At 36.3% G+C, this 17,304-nt stretch overlaps 1 protein-coding gene across 6 annotated transcripts in view; it reads left to right on the forward strand.

Annotated features, from left to right (window-relative positions):
• Positions 1 to 17,304, forward strand: part of GPATCH8 (G-patch domain containing 8) — a 101,817-nt gene that overhangs the window by 65,224 nt on the left and 19,289 nt on the right. For all 6 annotated transcript variants that reach the window (XM_081220640.1, XM_081220643.1, XM_081220641.1 and 3 more), the window contains one exon: positions 13,149 to 13,292. In XM_081220640.1, coding sequence (XP_081076766.1) covers positions 13,149 to 13,292 — 144 coding nt within the window. The remainder of the gene's footprint in view (positions 1 to 13,148; positions 13,293 to 17,304) is intronic.

The following is a 17,304-nucleotide window of genomic DNA, read 5'->3' on the forward strand; positions in this document are numbered from 1 at the left end:
CTCACTGCCTTCTATTCTTTTTTTTTTTAATTTCATTTTAATGAAAGTTGTACGTAGTTTTTGTTTTTTTTTTTTTTTTTTTTTGCGGTATGTGGGCCTCACTGTTGTGGCCTCTCCCGTTGCGGAGCACACGCTCCGGACGCGCAGGCTCAACGGCCATGGCTCACGGGCCCAGCCGCTCCGCAGCATGCGGGATCCTCCCGGACCGGGACATGAACCCGCGTCCCCTGCATCGGCAGGCGGACTCCCAACCACTGCGCCACCAGGGAAGCCCTGTACATAGTTTTAAAGCCAAATAGCTTTACCATGCTTTTAACTGGAAAAAAAAACAAAAACAAAAATTGCAGTCCTGTTTTGATACCCTTAGTATCTTGTTAAATATTGATAAGATATTTTTAAAATATGTGTAAGATATGAAGAGTAACTACAGACGCTTGTGTGTCTTCTGCTCAGTTTAAGAAGAACATTATCAATAACTTTATGATCCCGTCCCATTTCTTCCTCCCTCAGAGGTAAGCACTGTCCTGGATTTTGTGTTTATCATTCACTTGCATTTTTTCAGGTAGATTTTTGCTGTTGTTGAGATAAAATTCACTGGTTTAACCATTGTATAATATACAGTTTAGTGACTTAGCATATCCACAATGTTGTACAACTGCCACCACTAATTCCAGAACATTTACATCATCCTAAGAAGAAACCTTGTACCCTTTAGCAGTCATTCCTCATTCCCCCTGTTCTCCCTCCCCTAGCAACCACTTCTGTCTCTATACATTTGCCTATTCTGGACATTTCATATAAATTAAATCATTCAATATGTGGCCTATTGTATCTGACTTCTTTTACTTAGCATAATGTTTTCAAAGTTCATCCATATAAATAGCATATATCAGTACTTTACTCCTTTTTAGGGCTGAACAATATTGCATTGTATGAATATACTAGTTTGTTTAATTATTCATCAGTTAATGGACATATGAGTTGTTTCCACTTTTTGGTTATTATGAATAATGCTGCTTTGAATATCTTGTACAAGTTTTTGTGTGAATATATTTTTCAATTCTCTTTTGTGTATACCTAGGAATGGCATTGCTAGTTATATGGTAACTCAGTGTTTAACTTTTAAGGAACCGCCAGACTCTTTTCCACAAACGGTTGCACCATTTTGTATTCTCACTCGTACTATATGAGAGTTACAATTTCTCTACATTGTCATCAACACTTACTGTTTTCTGTCTTTTCTATTATAGCCATCCTAGTAGGTGTGAAGTAGTAGTATCTTCTTGCGGTTTTGGTTGAGCATCTTTTCATGTGCTTATTGGCCTTTTCTTTTTTTTTTTTTTTTTTTTTTTTTTTGCAGTACGCGGGCCTCTCACTGTTGTGGCCTCTCCCATTGCGGAACACAGGCTCTGGACGCGCAGGCTCATCGGCCATGGCTCACGGGCCTAGCTGCTCCGTGGCATGTGGGACCTTCCCGGACCGGGGCACGAACCTGCGTGCCCTGCATCGGCAGGCGGACTCTCAACCACTGCGCCACCAGGGAAGCCCCTTATTGGCCTTTTAACTATGTTCTTTGGAGAAATGTCTATTCAGATCTTCTGCCCATTTTTTAAATTGGGCTCTCCTTTTATTGTTGAGTTATGAGAATTCTATATGAATTCTGGAATGAGTCCCTTGTCAGGTGTATGACTTGCAAATATTTTCTTCCATTTTTTGTTGTCATTTCACTTGATAATGTCCTTTGGTGCTCAGAGTTTTAAAATTTGATGAAGTCGATTTTATCTTTGCTTCTTTTGTTGGCGGTGTTTTGATGTCATATTTAAGAACCCATTGCCTAATCCAAGGCCATGAAAAGTTACACCTATGCTTCCTTCTAAGAGTTTTACAGTTTTAGCTCTTAACATTTAGGTCATTGATATATTTTGAATTAATTTTTATATGTCATGTGGGCTTCCCTGTTGGCAGAGTGGTTAAGAATCTGCCTGCCAATGCAAGGGACACGGGTTCGAGCCCTGGTCTGGGGAGATCCCACATGTGGCGGAGCAACTAAGCCCGTGCGCCACAACTACTGAGCCTGAGCTCTAGAGCCTGCAAGCCACAACTGCTGAGCCCGCGTGCCACAACTACTGAAGCCTGTGCGCCTAGCGCCTGTGCTCTGCAGCAAGAGAAGCCACGACAATGAGAAGCCCGCACACCGCAACAAAGAGTAGCCCCCGCTCACCGCAACTAGAGAAAGCCCGCGCACAGCAGCGAAGACCCAACACAGCCATAATTTATTTATTTATTTATTTATTTTATTTAAAAAAATTTTATGTGTCATGTTTGGTAGGGGGTCCAAATTCAGTCTTTTGCATGTGCCTACCCAGTTGTCCCAGCACTATTTGTTGAAAAGACTATTTTATCCCCATTGAATGGTCTTGGCCATTCAAAAATCAGTTGACCATAGATATATGGGTTTTTTTTCTCTCAATTATTGGTATATTCCGTTGATCTTTATGTCTTTGCAGTAACACACTGCCTTGATTACTGTTGCTCTGCAGCAAGTGTTGCAATTGAGAAGTGTGAGCCCTTCTACTTTATTCATTTTCAGGATTGTTTTGGCTGTTCTTGGTCCCCTTGTAATCCTATGTGAATTTTAGAATCAGCTTGTCAATTTCTACAAAGAAGTCAGCTGGGATTCTGTTAAAGATTATGTTGAATCTGTAGATCAGTTCGGGGAGTATTGCCATCTTAACAATGTTAAGTCTTCCAGTCCATGAACATAGGATGTTTTTTCATTTATTTACATCTTCTTTATTTCTTTCAATAATGTTTTTTTTTAAGCTCTGTTTCTTTTGTTAAATTTAATCCTAAGAATTCTCATTTTTTATGCCACTGTGATTTTTTTATATTGATCTTGTATCCTACAACTTTGCTAAACTCATTTAGCAGCTCTAGTAGTTTTTTTTTGTGAATTCTTTAGGGTTTATTACATATAATGCCATATCATCCATGAAAAAAGATAGTTTTACTTCTTTTTCCCATCTGCTTTCCCATCTGGATGCCTTTTTTTTTTTTTTTAACATGTCTAATCTCCCTGCTTAGAACCTCCAATATAATGTTGAGTAGAAATGACAAGAGCAGATAGCTCTGTCGTAGAGGGGAAGAGACATCTTTGTTCTGATTTTAATGGGCAAGCTTTCAGTCTTTAACTTTTAAGTATGATGTTAGCTGGGGGTTTTTCATAGATGCCCTTATCAGATTGAGGAAGTTCCCTTCTATTTGGAGTTTGTTGAGTGTTTTTCTCATGAAAGGGTGTTACATTTTGTCAAATGCTGTTTTTGCATCTATGAAAAAAATAACATGAGGTTCCCCCATCCCCATTAATGTGGTATATTATATAGATTTCATTTTTATATGTTGAACCAACTTTGCATTCCTGGGATAGATCCTACTTGGTCATGGTCATGGTGTATAATCTTTTTAATATGCTGCTGGATTTCGTTTGCTAGCAATTTGTTCAGGATTTTTGCATCTATATTTATAAGAGATGTTAGTCTGTAGTTTTCTTGTGATGTCTTTATATCAGGGTAATACTGGTCTCATGGAATGAATTAGAAAGTGTTACCAACTCTTTTATTTTCTCTTCCTTTTTAAAATGGTTTTACCATGTGTTTCATATCCCTAAATGTGTATTGTTTAATTTAACTGTTTTTGACTTTTATGTAAATGGATTCATATATTTCCTGGTATACACGTATGAGAGTTTATCCAGGGTATGGCTTTTATTTGTTATTATTTGATTGCTTTAAAGTAGTTAAACCTGTGTGTTTTTCCTAAGCTCTGCTTCACCTGTAGCCTGTGTATATTGATATATAATGTTGTCGTTATCATTTTTTCCCTAGATATTCTAGTTTCTGATTTGTAGAAAGGCCTTTTTAAAAATGTTAATTCCCAGTTTCATTGTACTGTGTTCATATATGTTGCTTATATTATTTCTTCTTTGGGGGATTTATTATGGTTTCCTCTGTAGCCTAGTAGGGTCTTTTGGGGTGAGTGTTCTATGAGTACTTTTATAAAAGATGTATGCCCGGGCCTCCCTGGTGGCGCAGTGGTTGAGAGTCCGCCTGCCGATGCAGGGGATACGGGTTCGTGCCCCGGTCTGGGAGGATCCCATATGCCGCGGAGCGGCTGGGCCCGTGAGCCATGGCCGCTGAGCCTGTGCGTCCAGAGCCTGTGCTCCGCAACGGGAGAGGCCACAACAGTGAGAGGCCCGCATACCGCAAAAAGAAAAAAAAAAAAAAAAAGAAAAAAAAAAAAAAAAAAAAAAAAAGATGTATGCCCTATTTTGAGGCACATAACCGTGTTAAAATATCCTTAAGATGTTCTGTATCCTTGTTTATTTTTTATCTCTTTGACCTGTCATGTAATGAGATGATTTGAGTCTCCTTACTTTAGTATGTTCATGTGTTTCCCTTGAATCTCCTCTAATTTCTGCTTTATGGATGTTGCTGCTAGATTATGATAGTTAGATATTAAGATTTTTAGATACCATGAGTTGACCTCATTGACATTATAAGTACCTTTATCTTGTTTAAAGCTTTTAATGTAAATTCTACCTTGATTGAAAGTAAAAACCCTGACTCCTGCTTTCATTTTTTTGTATATGTATTGCTTAGTATGTCTCCATCCTTTTGAGTCTTTCTCAATCACCCTGTTTTGAATGTGCCTCTTATGATCATCATGGAGTTGGGTTTTGCTTTGTGTTACAGTACGAAAAAATTTTTTGAGTTAATTTTTTATATTTTATGTGACAGATATGTTTAGTTCATATTTATCTTTTTATGTTGCTGACTCTGTGCTCTGTTTTTCTTCTCTGAGTGTAAGGTAGATAAAGCTATAGATAGATGGATAAATATAGATAAGTGGATATAGGTTGGATTATAATTTTGTTGTAATTACCTTTATAACTTAATAAAATTACCTTTTGTTCTTTATTTCTTTTAGAGAGTATCCATCATTTTCATACTGTAAGCAGGGGACAGTTTCCTTGTTTCCTCTTTTTCCTCCCTTTCATTTCGTCTACCACCTAATAGCAGTAAACTTAGTGTGTATGTAGCATACAATTAAGTGTGGTTGTATAATACTTACATTACTTAATTTTCCGTTTTAAATGGAGTTCTTTTTTACATCTATTATAGTTGTAACGAAAGGCAAATTGTAATTCCCATTTACTTATCTCTACCCCTTCCCCATCTTATATTAGTTATACCATTTCTTTCTTGTGAGGGCATATAACATGTACATTGTAATCTGACACTCTAGTAGCCCCACTTCTTTTAACCTCAATTCGACATGTAAATGTATTCAAAGCAGCCTTCCAGTCCTTCTGTTGAGTTTTTCCTCATCACTTCTGCTGTTTATTTCCTAGTAACTTCTTTAAAGGGGGTTATACAAACAATATTTCCTGAATTATTTATATATATATATAATATATATAATATATGAGATTATATTTTATATTATACATTTATCTATAATATAAGCATTATATAATCTCGTATGTTATATGAACCTATAAAAATAATTCAATCACATATGTAAATATATGTACATTATAAAATCCTTGGTTAATAACTTTCTTTCCCTAGATATCTTGTAGTGTTGTACCACTGGCTCCTGGAATTGAATATAATCCTGAAGAAATTGAAGGCTGGGCTGATTTCTCCCTTTGATGGTTTTACCTAGCTGCTCAGAGGAGTCTTTCTTTACCTTTAAGATTCAATAACTTTACTGCAGTGTTGATTATGACCACTCTTTTGGGACTGTTTTCATTGGCACAAAATGTGCCGCTTCAACATATAGATCAAGGCATGTGGTGGGGGTTTTTTGTTTTGGTTTTGGGTTTTGGGCCTGTATATTTGAAGGAATGTCTCCCATTGCTCCAATCCAAGTTCTTCCCTCTGCTTTTTCTAGATCTCAGAAATTCTTGATGAGTGCAAGAGATGTAGGTGTATCACTTCAAGTGAGCCCTTTATCATACTTGAAGTATGTTTTTGCTGTCATTTTCTGAAATCTGCTACTGCTGGCCTTTTTTCACGGCTCACTTGGCCTTGAATGGCTTCTACTTCATTTCTCTTCACATACTTCTCTTATGCCTTTTTCTCTTACGCATTTTTTCATTCTCCAGATCGTATCACCGTTTTGCTTTTGTGTGGTATTCAAGAGAAAAATGTTTTCCTGTGTTGCCACATTCATACCAGAAATCCTGGTATTGTTGTTTTCTGTTAGTTTGTTTTTTATGTATCCAGCAACCTTCCATTACCAGTGTTTGGTAAGAGTTTATTATCTGAAGAGTTTGTTGGATTTTGTACATACTGTCTGCAAATAGTGACATTTCAGCATCATCCTTTCCAGTTTTTACACCTTCCTTGCCTCCCTCCTTCCCTTCCTTCCTCCTCCCCTTCCCCCTCCCCTCCCATTTCACTCCAGTGTTACCATTTCAACTACATCTTAGGAGTTGAGGTGTGTCGTTTTTATCTCTCAGTTTGAAATATTTTCTACTTGATTATGATTTCTTCTTAGTTATTTAAAAGTGTTTCTTAATTTCCAAATATGTGACTGTTTTTTCCCCTGATTATTGTATTACTGACTGCTAATTTAATTGTAATACAGAGAATAATACCAGTTGTTTGAAATGTGTTAAAGTGGTCAGTTTCCTTAAATGCTCTGTGTTTACTTGAAAAGAATATGTATCCTCTAGTTGTTGGCTTCAGTTTTACACATATCCTATTTGTTTGAGACTGTTAATTGTATTCCTTGAATCAGCGATACTCTTACTAAATTTTTTTGCTTGCTTGAACTATCAGTTACTGAGAGAGGAATGTTAATCTCCCACTGATGGTGGATTTTTCCATTTCTTCTTATAACTTGGGCATTTTTTGCTTATATATTTTGAAGCTGCATACAACTTTATAATTGTTAATAGATTGAGCCTATTATTATAAAGTGATATTTTTGCCTTAAAGTTTCTTTTGTCTGATATCAATTTTGATAGCTTTATTTTGGTTAGTGTATTTTCTGATGTCTTTTTCCACCCTTTTTCTTTTAGCTTTTATAATCAACATTTAGTTGGATTATTTGTAGGTGTTTTATCTAGTCTTCCAACATCTTTCCCCCCCGCCCCAGTCTCTCTTAATTGGAGTATTTAATCTAAATATAGGTAATGTCATTTCCAGTATATTTGGATTAAAATCCGCCATCTCATTTTGTCCTTTCTCTTTTTTCCACCTCCCTTTTCCCCACTTCTTTTCCTCTTTATTTCTGCATTCTTTTGTTGGTCTCAGCAAGCAATATTGGACTGGGAGATGTCTAGCATATTGATGAAGTCACGGAAATGGATTAAATCACCCAGGGAGAAAGGAAAAACACAGTATCAGAGTTGAAGAATTCTTTCCATGAGCTTATCAGCAGACTAGACACAGCAGAAGATAGAATCAGTAAATTTGAAGACAAGTCAATATAAATTATCCAAACTGAAATTGAAAGAAAAAGTAAAAAAACAGAACAGACTATCCAAGATCAATGGGGTAGTATCCAGACAGTTTAATACAATATTACTGAAGTCCCAATAGGAGAGAGAAATGGGATCGATTCCAAGAGATGATGGCTGAGAAGTTTTTTCTTTTCTTTTTTTAGTGGGACATAAAATAATGACATTTTAAGAGTAAATGAAATATATGGTAAAGTGGTCTCAGGCCCTTGGGAAGAAGAAAATTCAAACTTCTTTAGAACAACTTAGGCTTCAAAAAAACTCCTAGATAGGGATTTCCCTGGTGGTCCAGTGGTTAGGACTCAGCACTTTCACTGGCGTGGCCTGGGTTCACACCCTGGTTGGGGAACTAAGCCATGCAGCCAAAAAAAAAAAAAAAAAAACTCCTAGATAAAGCTCCCCAAAACAGAAGATCATAGTCATATCACAAATCCAACTGAGAAACTAGACACTATGGGCTAGAGTTAATGGAGGAAAAAAAAGAGCATAGTCAGACCCCTTAAGACTTAAGATATTGGAATTGTCAGCTCAGATTACAGTGTGTAAAACAAGCATATTTAATATGTTTAAGAATACAAAGGGATTGAGATCATGAGTAAAGGGCAAGAGACCATATAAAAACTCATTGGGAGGATTTAATAGCGTTTTGCACAGAGTTGAATATTAAATTGTAACACATCTGAAGAAGTATCAGGATGCAGGAAAAAATGGAGAGAGGGAGGGCAAGAAAGAAAGAGAGAGAAATGGAAAATACATGAAGAGATTAAGAGTTAGATGATAAAGAATGAGAAGCTCTAATGTGTCTAGACAGAGTTCCAGAACGAAAGAAAGAAAAAGAATAGGGCAGAGGCAGTATTCAAAGAGGAGATCCCAGAATTTGATGAAAGACACAACTCACAGATTCAGGAAGCCTAGTGAATCTCGAGCAAGATAAAAAAGAAGTCTACATGTAGACACATCCTGGTAAAACTGTACAATACCATAGAAAAATACACAATCTTTCAAGAACTGTTGTAGTAAATGGAAGTCAGAATACAGTGTCAATTCTGTTATAATCTAATGGAATGTTGAATGCGCTCAGAGCAAACAACCATCAACCTAGAATTGTACACCCAGCAAAAATATCTTTAAGAGTAGAGATTATAGGGCTTCCCTGGTGGCGCAGTGGTTGAGAGTCCACCTGCCGATGCAGGGGACATGGGTTCGTGCCCCAGTCCGGGAAGATCCCACATGCCATGGAGCGGCTGGGCCCATGAGCCATGGCCGCTGAGCCTGCGCATCCGGAGCCTGTGCTCCACAACGGGAGAGACCACAACGGTGAGAGGCCCACGTACCGCAAAAAAAAAAGAGTAGAGATTAAAAATAGATAAATTTTTGGATAAAAAAATCAATTTGCCACCAGAAGACTCTTCTAAAAGAAATTGCACAGAAAGTACTTAAGAAAGAAGGAATGTGATTCCTTTAGAAAGACTTGAGATGCAATAAGAAATCTCTTAAAAAAAAAAAAAAAAAAAAAGAAATCTCTTATAATCAATATTTAATTGGATTGTATGTGGTTTTTTTTGTTTGTTTGTTTTTCTTTTCTTTTTTTTTTTTTTTGCGGTACGTGGGCTTCTCACTGTTGTGGCCTCTCCCGTTGTGGAGCACAGGCTCCAGACACGCAGGCTCAGTGCCCATGGCTCACGGGCCCCAACGCACTGCGGCATGTGGGATCTCCCTGGACCGGGGCACGAACCCACGTCCCCTGCATTGGCAGGCGGACTCTCAACCACTGCGCCACCAGGGAAGCCCTTGTTTGTTTTTTTTTTTAATATCCAGTCTTCTGATCTCTTTTTTGGAAGAGTAGATCTTCCAAATCTATATAAACATTATAAAAAACCAATGTCATGGAATTAAAAATAAAAACCAAAATAGAATTAAAACATGCTTCTGCAGCCACCGTTGCTAGAAGATATATTCCACTTGGCACCTGCTGCTGCTGCTTTTTTTTTTTTTTTTTTTAATATTTATTTATTTGGCTGAGCCGGGTCTTAGCTGCAGCATGTGGGATCTTTGTTACTGCGTGCGGGATCTTTAGTTGAGGCATGCAAACTCTTAGTCGTGACATGTGAGATCTAGTTCCCTGACCAGGGATCGAACCCCAGGCCCCCTCCATTGGGAGCACAGAGTCTTAGCCACTGGACCACCAGGGAGGTCCCGGCACCTGCTTCTTTATACTGCTCACTTTTGAAAGAAAGTCTTGTGCAGGTGCATTTCACAGGAAAAGAGGGTAGACCGTATGTCTGCACCCTAGTTTTAAGGGAAGTTGGGAAGGTGAGCTTTCTGACTTCTCTCTGGGAAACTAGCACTGATAAGGAAGAATATCCACAAGTTGCTTAATAGCCAGACAACATGAAATTGCCCAGGATGCTGAGAGAAAACTATTGAGAAGGATCGAATAGGGAAAAAAATCATAATGTGCTATATATTCACTTTTCACTTTTAACTAATGTATCCAAATGAGTTCAATACTGGCATTCCACAAAATACATCAGCCTTCTCTTGCATACTAATTAAATAGCTCATGTGAGAAATAGTGGAGAGATGTTAGATGATGGAGATGCCTTGAAAGTGTATCCAAAAGATGCTAAACTGAATAAAAGAAAGGCTGATTGTAGTGCCTTTGAAATGAGATTTATCTTTAGGTCTGTTAACTAGAAGGAGCTACTCATCTACCCTGCTGTAGAAGGCTAGCAAGCAATCATTTATCATTCCTTTCCCCTTCTCATTCTTCTATGCTGCTTTATAGCAAATGAATATACTCAGCTTGCTTTGAGATGTCTTTTGATGTCTAGTTTTTAAGTGGAACTGCTGAGGCAAATTGGACCACCTCTTTGGGTCAGTCCCACAGTTTTGAGCCAAAACCTCATTAAGACTAGTGGATAACCAACATATCTGTGTTGACTTTTCAAAATTAGCAGTGCAGCTTATTTGGAGAATAATCTTGTAATGTTTAACCCCATAGCTGGCCACAGTCTCAAGTAATGCTTTTTGCTGTAAAGTCTAAAAGCTGAACGTTAATAGCTACTCCAGCTTCTTTTGGTTAGTAAATTGCCTGGCATATCTTTTTCTGTCCTTTAACTTTCAACTTTCTAAGTCCTCATGTTTTAGGGATATCTCTTATAATCAGCATGTAGTTGGATTTGTTTTTCTGATAGTTTTTTATTTTAATACATTTACATTTCTTGTGATTACTTATAAATATGTTTCTTACATCTTTTTACTTTCTATTTTCCTGTTTTTTGTTGTCTGTCTTACCTTTATAAAATTGAAGTTTTCTTAATTTTTCCCCCTTTACTACTCCTATTCTTCTGATAACAACCCTTGGAATTCTAATACAAATTATGATTAATTTAACAAAGTCTAAAGTTAACTACATCTCAATCAGTAGAAGGACCCTAGAACGCTTTAATTTCAAACACCCTCTCCTATTATATATGGCTGTGTCTGCTAGCATTTTTTTTTAACCCTTTTCCATCCTGCAAGCCAGGTGGTGGTGTTACTGTTGTGATTATTAATCTATATATTTATTAATTTCATTTCTTACCACTTTTAGTATTTCAGACCTTTTGTCTGACATCATTTTCTTTCCTTAAAACAGTGACTTTCAAGTCCTCAGTAATATTACATTAATAATATAAAGTAATACTACATTAATATTAAATTAATTGTTAATTAATTTATTTATATTAATTATATTATAGTAGCTATATAATTAACGTATATATTAATATATAATTATATTAATTATAGATAAATTAATTATATTAATTATATTAATCTAAGAATTCATGCTGTATCTTCTGTATCTAAGAATAATTAATAATTATTAATTAAACTAATACATTAATTAATATTAAATTAATTATATTACATTAATATAAAGTAATATTACAAGTCCTCATGTAATATTAATATTACAACCACACAAACACAACTGAAACAAAAGTTTTACAAGACAGTATTTACCTTTATTATGTGAAATATCCTCTATATTTTTCTATTCTTTTTTTTTTTTCCTTTTTTTCTGCCTGTTACAATCTACAAAATCAATGTCATGACCCACTAGTGGGTCACAATCTATGATTTCAGAAATACTGCTTTAGGAAGTTCCTTTTTAATGAATCTGTAGGTGGTAAATTCTCTTTTCATCTGGAGAAAAAATTCTCTTTTTATCATTTGGTGTACAAATGAAAATGTTTTCTCTCACACACCAAAGCATACTATCTTCCATCTTTTGATGTTGCTTTTGAATCTTCTGTCAATCTGATTGTGGGTGATCCTTAATTTTTTTCTGGGTAGTACTATGATTTCATTGTCTTTGGTCCCATAGTTATGGGACTCAGTTTCACTAGAGTGATTCTAGGTGCTTATTTTTATTTAGCCTGTGTGGTATACCTGGGCTTCCTGTACCTGCGGAGTCATGTCTTTCATCAGTTCTGAAAAATTCTCAGCCATTATATCAATAGAAATATAATTCACTTACCATAAAACTCACCCTTTTAAAGTGTACAGTTCAGTGGTTTTTAGTATATTCCACAAGGTCATGCAACCATTGTTACAATCTAATTCCAGAACGTTTTCACCACCCTGCTACATTTTTTTGAGCTCTATCTTGACTGTCTTTTAACCCATCCCCTAGATAGTTGGTGAATTTTTTTGTTTATTTTTTACAGTTAGGTTTTTCAATTGTAAAAATCTCATTTGGTTCTTTCTGCAATCTGCCTATTTTTTTGGTTTTGATTTTTTAGAGTGTTTTATGTTTGCTAATTTTTGTAATTCCATTTTATATTTTAAACATTTTATAGTTCTAAAATCTGAGTTCTTGGGGACTAAATCTATTGCTTATTTTTTGTGACTCTTGCCTGTGATAGATTTATTTCCTTTTGTGTGTGTAGTAATCTTTGATTGTAACTCATATTTTATTGATCCTAATCTAGGAAAAAATTTGGGACCAAAATTGAGGATGCTTTCTGAGAATATATTTTATTCCCACTGCCAAGACCCAGAGATCCTGGGATTTCCAGCCTACTTCCAGGTTCTTTTCCTTACTAGTGAGGCTTCTCAAGTTTACTTCCTCCACCTTGCTCAAACCTCAAGCTCCAGTGTCACCCACATGTCCTAAGGAGAGCCCTTGCCCATCACAGCTCTGATTTCAGTTTCAGGTCATAGCTGATTTTTAAATTTTGTTTTGTTTTTTCTTCTCCGATTGCCCTTCTTGGGGATTTACTTTTCTCTCTGTGGTTCCTGCAGTGCAGTGAAAATTGTGTTTTATATATCTGGTTGGTTGAGGGGTTTTTAGCCAGGGATAGGAGTAGGGAATGCCACAGTATCTAGTCCACCACACTGCCAAAAGAGAAAGTAAAATTAAACTCTGAACTTTGTTTGAAGACAACCGTTAGTATAACCACACGCTAATTACCCCACCATATTGCTACTTCTGCTCTATCTGACTTTAACTGGTACCATTAAATGTTATGAAAAGCCCTTTTTCCCTCTTCAGGGAAGACTACTTTCTTATAACATTCACTTAAAACTCTACCAAGTCATTTTTTGTTTTATTTTGTGGTTCTTACAGGATTATGTTGATAAAGAGAAGGCAATTGCCAAAGCGTTGGAAGACCTCAGAGCCAACTTTTACTGTGAACTCTGTGATAAGCAATATCAGAAACATCAGGAATTTGACAACCATATCAACTCCTATGATCATGCACACAAGCAGGTGAGGAACAGTTAATTTCTAACAAAGAAAAAGATACTTTATTTGTTAGAACTATTGAATTTTATAAGTGTACCCCAAAAAACTTGTTGACTGTGGTTTCTTGTATCTGCCTGTCTTTATCTGAGGTCATCTGACTGACTTGACTTTTCTCCAGTGACAGAGTCCTGACATTGACCTCATCCTTCCAAGATTGTATGTAGAGTGAAGAATTGTGAGCTTCATAAATCATGCATAAAATTTTTGGCTTTGAGTGCTTTCTAAATTTGTATTTTTCAACTAAGGATCACTGGGAGCTTTGTTTCCCTTTCTCCCCCTTTCTGAACTTGTTAAACTTTGAACAGTTATCTCAGACTGTGGTCATTTCATCTTCTGTATCTAAGAATTCATGCTGTATTGGTTATTTCCTATCAGTAAGTCATTTTGTTACTTGGTACACCTTGGAGGATAGATAAATTTTGAGAAGGAAAATAAAGTTAGATGCTATTTTAACTTCAACAGAAAATTCTGATGCTGCATGTTGAAGAGCTTGCTGAAAAATGAATTACACCTTCTTTATGGTCTTTTTCTTTTCTTTTCTTTCTTTTTTTTTTTTTCTTTCTTTCTTTCACTGATTTAGAAAAGAAACTTATTCCTAACTAGTACTGGCATAAAGAAGGCGGCAATAATTCCTTTGGGGGATTTTAGAAGGAGGAAATGAATCTTTACATCTATAGAACAATTCTAACTTATTAAAGAATTTTGAGCCATTTGATCTTAGGTGACTTTAGCAGAACTTGCTAAGCCTTTGGGGGTACAATGGTTGTAGCTGTAAATTTGTAAGATTTATGAGCATTACTGGAATGCTCTCATAAGCTGGACCTGTCGAACCAACTTTTATTTTTTTAACCTTTGTTTCATCTTCCAACCAACCATAAGATTTTAGTGCACATAAAAGGCGAGCTTTGGGGCTTCCTTGGTGCCGCAGTGGTTGAGAGTCCGCCTGCCGATGCAGGGGACACAGGTTCGTGCCCTGGTCCGCGAGGATCCCACATGCCACGGAGCGGCTGGGCCCGTGAGCCATGGCTGCTGGGCCTGTGCGTCCAGAGCCTGTGTTCCACAACAGGAGAGGCCACAACAGTGAGAGGCCCGCTTACCGCAAAAAAAAAAAAAAAAAAAAAGGCGAGCTTTGACTAAGTTTTCTCTTACTGTCACAGGAATAGTTTGTAAGCTGGTTGTGGTCTTATGCTTTTTCCACATGTAACCACACCTAACCAGTTTAAGATTCTTCCACTGATAGAGTTATATTGAAGACAGCTTTTCAACTTTTTATACAACTTTGGACATTGTTTTAATATATTGTCAGCTCTACTTGATTTGAGGAAGAGAAATCTAGAGAGCATATATATGGACAAGATATATTAGCAATTACCTTACTACTTCAAAGAATCATATGTCAAGAAAGACAAATGCAACAGTGAATATTGCTTATCCAGTAACTTTTCCAGCGTTTTGGTGTGTGTGTAGTTCAAATTTGGGGTTTTGTTTTTGTTTTGTTTGTTTTGGGGAATTAACAAAGATATTTAGCATCTAAATACATATCTACCATTTTGGGCTCTTGAGAATTTCTTCAGTTAAGAATTGTGTATGATAAAAGAATTGATATATTTATATGTATAACTAAATCACTTTGCTGTACACCTGAAACTAACACATTATAAATCAACTATACTCCAATATAAAATAAAAAAATTTTTTTTAATGAAAAGACTCGGGCTTCCCTGGTGGTGCAGTGGTTGAGAGTCCACCTGCCAATGCAGGGGACACGGGTTTGTGCCCCGGTCCGGGAAGATCCCACATGCCGCGGAGCGGCTGGGCCCGTGAGCCATGGCTGCTGAGCCTGCGAGTCCGGAGCCCGTGCTCCACAACGGGAGAGGCCACAGCAGTGAGAAAAAGAAAAGAAAAGACTCCAGAGGAAACTTCAGGCACCAAAAAAGAACAATTAGAAAGGTTACATTTTTAGTTGAAAGAAGTTTCTTAACTTCCCTTTCTTTCAATTAGAAAAAAATGAACCAGGAAAAGTGTGATTCAAACTTGAATCATGTATAGACTTGCTTTTTAAGGGGAAAAAATTCTATCAGAGCAAAACAGATTTACAAATTAAATCTGAGCAAAAATATGGAACTAATAAAATTCGCATTGACAGCATTAATGTGATGGATGGTAATGTTTTAGTGATGTTGCTCTCAGTTTGAGAGTAGTAGAAATTATTACAACTGATTCATTTGAATTTGACATGTTTATTCTCCTGTGCACCTTGTGTTGCCTCTGTTCTCTCATCACTTTTCTCTTTTGCAGTGATTCTCCATCTGGGGAGATTTTGTCCCCCAGGGGACACTTGGCAATGTCTGGAGACATTTTTGATTATCACAACTGGGGAGATGGTAATACTGGCACCTAGTGGGTAGAGACTAAGCGTGCCGCTAAACATCCTACAATTCACAGGAAAGCTGCTTGCAACAAAGAATTACCTGGCTCAAAATGTTGATCAGTAGTGCTGAGGTTGAGAAACTCTCTTCTCTTAAGACTACTGAAAAACTTTCAAATACATATGATATTGTGATATTGTTTGGCCTTTGTTTGGTACAAACCAATTTCATTTTAAGTCCCCAGTTATGTTATAAACATTTCTAATGTTCTCATCTAAATGATCTCAAATATTTATTATTATTACTCTTTTTTAGATTATCATCAAAATGAAAATACAAAATTAAGGATTTCTTATGTTGAACTACCGTATCCATTAATATAGAATATATCTGTGATTCCTGGTCTGGGAAGAAAGTCTTTAGTTGGTGTGATTAATGAATGCATGTAAGCTTATTTGTTCACCTTGATCAAAAGCCCATCTTAGGTGTTAAACAAAGAACAGATGTGGTGTAAGTTTGTTATTTTGTTTGTTTTTTGGTAGTGTTCTCTATTTGGTTAAAATGTAGGCTTTTCATCCTTCTTTATACTGTTCTCAATGGAAGTGGTAGAATCTTGAAATAGAATGCTATAAATATATAAACAAAAAAATGCACAGTACTGAATTTTTTATAGTTACTTTTCCCTGCCCTTAGAATTTCTAAGGAGACTTTAACTGACCTTGGTACAACACAGCTAAATAATCCCTAAGAGGAGGAGGTAGGTCCTATTTTTCATTCCTCTTTGATGGACATGAACTTACCATACAAATGGACCTACCATTTTCCAAATTTATGCTCTAAAATCATAAAGACACCCTGTCTTGTCTTCCAGGAAGGCACACAGGATTATTATGAATCTGAGATAATAGGTAAGTACATTCAACCCTATATTAGTAATCCCTAGTTTGCATCTTTCATCAAATTTTCACCATTAAAATTTTCCAGAGAAATAATCTATTATGTTAGTGGTAAACTTACTAGTGTAGGCAGGATCCTGAACATGCCTTTATCTTTATTAAGCACAAGTAATCTCTCAAAAAGGAGCTATGTGGTCACCCTCATTTGTGGTGATTTTTTTATCCCCCTGCCCTTTGGTGCTATGTACATCTCACTATTCACTAGTTTTTCTCAAATTTTCTAAGATATTTTGTGAAGAGAGTCATTAATACACAGATACTAAGACCCAGCTTGATTTTCAGAGTTGAAAAACCTAATTAGACATTTTGGCTCTTTTTAGCAGTTTAATCCTCTTTAAAAGTGATAATTTCATACATTTTGAAATCTTCAAGGGTAAGCCTTCCATTCCTCAAGGGATAACCCAATGTATGATTCATTTTTATATACATTAGTTCTGATATGCCTGAGTGCTCAATAAACATTAGTATTCATCTTCTACCTTTGTTGGCTTAGTTATAAGTTAAAGTTGACTTTGAAACTAAACATTTTTCCATCTCTACCTCTGTGCCTCTTTTTTTTGCATATCTTTTTAAAAAACGTACCTGCTAATGGATATAACAATGGAAACCATTTCTTTAGCCTTGCAAGGTTTAAATTTCAAACTCCAAAGA

This window comes from Mesoplodon bidens (assembly GCF_964165515.1).
Source record: "Mesoplodon bidens genome assembly, chromosome: 19".
Classification (NCBI taxonomy): domain Eukaryota; kingdom Metazoa; phylum Chordata; class Mammalia; order Artiodactyla; family Ziphiidae; genus Mesoplodon; species Mesoplodon bidens.